The following is a 5,599-nucleotide window of genomic DNA, read 5'->3' as shown; positions in this document are numbered from 1 at the left end:
ACTGAAACCTCCTCTGTCAACAGGACTTAGCCATTAGTTCCTGGACCTCTTGATCAGGAGGATAAGGAGGTAAACCAATGAATAATATCACTCCTTGCTTCAGTATATCCCTGAATACCAATTATCCAGATAAAAAGTTTGCACATTTCAGTAGAATTTACCACCTGGGCCAAAAGCATGCACATTGGACAAAAGCTGACTCTCTAAGATTTGATTCAGTGCCAAGCTCATGTTATTAGTCTTATATGTGGCCCAAGATAGTTCAGTTGCACTCCTTGAAAGACCTGCCTTAATCCACTCATGTGCATATCCTGAAATCCTATAAAATTTCACCTGACCTCCCTTTTCTGTCAAATGGCACTCTCCCTTTACACTTATCAACTTAGTGCTGCTTGATCAACAGAGTGTTTGATGGGCTTTGGGAAGCTGGCAGTTGATAATTAAAAATGACTTGAGCAGTTTGCCATGCAATAAACTGAAGCCCAGAGAGGCCAAAGAAGATGTCCCCAACTCTTAGGTTCATAAGTGGAGGGATGAGATGAGAAAGCTGCTCCCCATGCTAAGGCTTCATCATTCTCAGTGAGACCAGGGCAGGGAGGGAGGGGCCATGTGTGCTGGGCATGGATGGGAGGGTATTTTTTTGAATGGACTCAGTAGCTTTATTTTTTAATTCAGTTTTATTGAGATTTATTCCCATACCATACAACCATGCATGGTGCACAATCAACTTTTCACAGTACCACCATATAGCTCTGCATTCATCACCCCAATCTATTTTTGAACACTTTCTCTTTACCAGAAAAAGCAAAAATAAGGATAAAAAATAAAAGTAAAAAAAAAAATACCCAAATCATCCCCCACCCTGTTTTTCATTTAGTTTTTGTCCCCATTTTTCTACTCGTCCATCCATACACTGGATAAAGGGAATGTGATCCACAAGGTCTTCATAATGACACTGTCACCCCTTGTAAGCTACATTGCTCTACAATTGTCTTCAAGAGCCAAGGCTACTGTGTTGCAGTTTGATAGTTTCAGTTGTTTGCTTCTAGCTATTCCAATGCTTTAAAACCTAAAATGTATTACCTATATAGTTCATAAGAATGCCCACCAGAGTGACCTCTCAACTCTATTTTTAATCTCTCAGCCACTGAAACTTTACTTTGTTTCATTTCACATCCCCCTTTTGGTCATGAAGTTGTATTCAATCCCACAATGTTGGGCCCAGATTCATTCTCAGGAGTCATATCCTGCATTGTCAGGAAAATTTACACCCCTGGGAGTCAGATCCCACATAGTGGGGAGGGCAGTGAGTTCACCTGATGAGGTCGGTTAGCTAGAGAGAGAGGCCACATCTGAGCAACGAAGAGGCACTCAGGGGACAATCTCAGGCATAATTATAAGTAGGCTTAGCCTCTCCTTTGCAGTAACAAGCTTCATAAGGGCAAGTCCCAAGATAGAGGGCTCAGCACACCAAACTGCCAGTCCTTAATGTTTTTTAAATGAATAATAAAAAAGATAATAAAAAGAAAAACAAAATATCATACAATACAATGCAATAGTAGGGTCAGACAACACTACTACCAAGAATCCCATATTTCTCCCTCATATCTCCCTCTCATACACATTTAGCTTTGGTATATTGCCTTTGTTACATTCAATGGAGGTATATTACAATGTTATTTTTGACCATAGACTCAAGTTTGCTTTGATTATATTTTTACCCTATACCACCCCCTTTCCAACACTTTGCATTTTTGGCATTCCTTTGTTTTCTCCCATGTGCAAGTACATTTTTATATTTGTACATTTAGTCAGAGTCATTGAACACTCCAATTTTTTGCTAAGTTAAACAGCCCCAGTCTTTACCTTCTATCTTCACCTCAGGTGTCATAAATGTCCCTGGTCCACCTCTTTCAGCTTTACTCATGGACACTTTTGTTCCATGTACTTACAATATTGTGCTACCATCACACAGTATTATGCTATTTCTGGATCTATACATTCAATCCTGCTGAACATTCTGTCATTCTTCACCATCAGATGCCAAATCTCTACCCTTTTTCTATTTCCTGATAGCCTGTGTTATCAGCTTTTAACTCTCAAAATTTCCTCATTAATGTAAGTTCATATTAGTGAGACCATATAGTATTTGTCCTTTTGTTTCTGGCTAACTTCACTCAGCATAATGTCCTCAAGGTTCATCCATGTTTTATATGTTCTGTCTTTGTTCTGTCTTACAGCTGCATAATATTCCCTTGTGTGTATGCACCACAGTGTTTATCCACTGGTCCATTGATGGACACTTGAGCTGTTTCCTTCTCTTGGCTATTGTGAATAATGCTGCAGTAAACATTGATTTACAAATGTCTGTTCCTGTCTTAGCTTTCAGTTCCTCTGAGTATATGCCTAGTAACAGAATAGCTGGGTCATATGGCAAATCTACACTTAGTTTCCTGAGGAGCCTCCACACTGCCTGCCATAGTGGTTGCACCATTCTACATTCCCATCAACAGTGAATAAGTGTGCCTCTTTCTCCACATCCTCTCCAGCACTTGCCATTTTTTGTTTTTTGGATAATGGCTATTCTGGTAGGTACATGTGAGATGACATCTCATTGTAGTTTTGATTTTCATTTCCCTAATAACCAGTGAAGCTGAGCATTTTCCATATGTTTTTGAGCCATTTGTATTTCCTCTTCAAAAAGTGTCTGTCCATGTCTTTTGCCCATTTCTTAATTGGGTTGTTTGTTTTTCTGTTGTTGAGTTGTAGGATCACTTTGTATATTGGGGATATTAAACTCTTATCTGATATGTGGTTTACAAATATTGTCTCCCATTGTGTAGGCTGCCTTTTTACCTTTCTGACAAAGTCCTTTGATGTAAAAAAGTGTTTAATATTGAGGAGATCCCATTTGTCTACTTGTTCTTCAGTTGCTTGCTCTTTGGGTGTAAGGATTTTGCAGCAGACAAAGCTTCCAGGGATCCTGGTTGAGAAAGGCAGGGCAGGAGAGAGTCCCTGTGAAATGTGAGGCTGGGATTGTGGGTCCTGGTTGGTAACACAGTTAAACAGCTAACAAAGTAATTCCTGTGCAAGTCAGGAAATGTGACTGACATGGGAGAGGTTTATTTTTTGTTTATTCCACTGGGAGAAAGATGGTGGACTTAGTGGAACAATATATGTGTTTATAAATCTATGGAAAGATAGACAGAAGAAAGAAAAAAATCAATATGGCACAGGGTGAGCAGTGGTGAGTGCTCTGCAGAAAATTAGTGAGAGTGTGAGAGAAAATGAGAGGCAGGATGCTCTCTGGGATGAGGGACTTCCTCAAGGGCTGGCCTTGGAGCTGCTGTTGGGACAGGAGAGGAAAGAGGGGATGGGCAGAGTATGGGGGCAGAGCTATGTCAGGGCCCTGTAGGGAGGGTTTGTTGTTTTTGAGGAGCTGAGAGAACAGGGGCCCCAGGGGGAGCCAGGAATCAAAGCCACAACAGGTACCAGTGACATTATCCCCGAGTGAGGAATTTGGGGTGTGGAATGATGTGAGGTCAGGGGTGATAAAGGGGAAGGAAATTCCAGGTCATAAATCAGGTGACCTGGGCAGGTGCTGAGCAGGACTCATGGCCTCCAGGAATGTCTGCCTGGGAAGGGACAGGGTCCCCCAGGTGGGCTCTGTCTAGCTCTCTGTGCCTCTGTACTGTGCCTGACAGTTGAGGACACTGGGCAGTGTGGTCACCAAGCTGCACTGATGCCACCTCAGTTCCACACCTTTCTCTTAGCATGGGGGCCCCTGAGCCCTGTGGTCCTGCACCCCATCTAGGGTCTCCTGAGGGTGACTCAGCTCTGATTTCCTCAACACCCCTCAGACTCACTGACCTGGCCAGGAGCTCAGAAGGTGGGGAGACTTGGCAGCCTGGGCAGCCTGGGGGGTCTCAGGCCTGGGTGAATGGGCTAGGTGTGCATATTGTTTGCCCTCAGTCCTCCTGGGGCTTGAGGGAGAGTGACACAGACAGGGGACTGGGTTTTTGTCTCACTTCTCCATCTGCCTGTGTCACTGTGAGAAGCACTGCTGTCACTCTCTGATGACTGACAATAATAGTCGGCCTCATCCTCATTCTGGACCCCGTTGATGGTCAGGGTGGCTGTGTTCCCAGAGCTGGAGCCAGAGAATTGGTCAGGGATCCCTGAGGGTCGTTTGCTATCCTCATAGATGACCAGCTTAGGGGGCTGATCTGTCTTCTGCTGGTACCAGTAAACATATCGGTCCTCAAATTTTCCTCCAGAGCAGGTGAGCCTGGCTGTCTGTCCCAGGGCCACTGACACTGAGCGTGGCTGGGTCAGCTCAAAGGAGGCCACAGAGCCTGCAAGAGGAGCAAAGAGACATAAGCTTGGTGTGAGGGGCTCATGCCCGGGAGATTCTCCTCCTGCCTGCTGGGACTGAGCTCCTGGGAGTCTTGGATCTCCTACAGACCCTCTCACATCAGCCCCATCACATCTGACAAAGGGCTGGGCAGGTGGGTGGACCCCTTGATCAAACTACAATAATCAGCTGCCTCTCTGAGGATGAGAGGGCTGCCTGAGGCCCAGAGCCCCAGGGGTAAAGCACTCAGTGCTGGTTCCATCCCTGGGCAGCAGCACCTGTGCAGTGAGCCAGGAGGGTGAGGAGGAGAGGGGTCCAGGCCATGGTGGAGGTGCCCCCAGATCTGCTCTCTCAGGCCTCTAGGATGGGCTGGTTCCCCCAGGCCTCTCTTATCCCCTGCTGAGGAGAGCTTCTGGTTATGCAAATCAGCCAGAGCTCAGGGTTTTGTCCTGAGGGAGTTTTGTGGCTCCCAGAGAAGAGCTCAGCCCCCAGGGCACAGAGGGGAGGGGTGGCCCCTTGCAGACCCACCCTCAGACCACAGGGTTCTCCTCCCCATGCTGGTCCAGGAGTCTGGGCCCTTCTCCATCACCAGACCTCATCCTACCCTTGTCCTGGGCTGGCCTGGCCCCTGCAGAGCCCAGTGGGGACGCCTGTCTGCATTTTTAGGGAACCTGTTGCTTCTGCTCCTGGGGTGATCTTGACCCTGTCCTGGAGCTGGCCAGAGGGGCACAGGGTGATGCTGGAATGACCCTGGGGCTCCCTTTTGTGCTCAACTGGCTCAGAAGGGGGGTGTGCATTACAGTCCAGGGCCCTGAGTTGTCCTGTCTAGAATATTCAGTATTTTGTAGAGGAGCTCAGATGCTGCATCTAATCCTAGCTACACCTTTGGAAGCTGTAAGGATGACATCTCCCTGACCACCCAGTACCCAGTGCAGTGGCCTTCCTGTCCCATCATATAAGTGTCAACAGGAGGCTTGGAGAGGGGCTGTGCCTTTCTCCTGAGTCCCGGTCTTGAGGGGCAGAACCAGAAGAATATTCCTTCCTTGCTAGGGACATGGAGATTTCAAACAACCATCTGGGGCTGATTAGTGTCTACCCTCAACTGTGAGCTCCAGGGGCAGGTCATCAATTCTTTGCCTCAGTATCCCCAGTATGACTTCAGGGCAAGTACAGATCAGGTACTGTCTGCTGTGTGAGGGGATGAGGGTGGGCTGCCAGCCCCAGGAACAACTCAAGGATTTTTAA

General features: G+C 46.7%; 1 gene segment (V, D, J or C); it reads right to left on the bottom strand.

The window, feature by feature from the left end:
* Positions 1-2,835: 2,835 nt before the first annotated feature.
* LOC119525058 lies at positions 2,836-4,790 on the bottom strand. The segment is given in 2 exon segments: positions 2,836-4,355; positions 4,633-4,790. Coding segments are annotated over 2 exon segments (456 nt in total).
* Positions 4,791-5,599: the final 809 nt, after the last annotated feature.

This window comes from Choloepus didactylus (assembly GCF_015220235.1).
Source record: "Choloepus didactylus isolate mChoDid1 chromosome 23 unlocalized genomic scaffold, mChoDid1.pri SUPER_23_unloc4, whole genome shotgun sequence".
Classification (NCBI taxonomy): Eukaryota; Metazoa; Chordata; class Mammalia; order Pilosa; family Megalonychidae; genus Choloepus; species Choloepus didactylus.
Note: the sequence above shows the minus strand (reverse complement) of the source record. Positions and strands in the feature narration are given on the sequence as shown.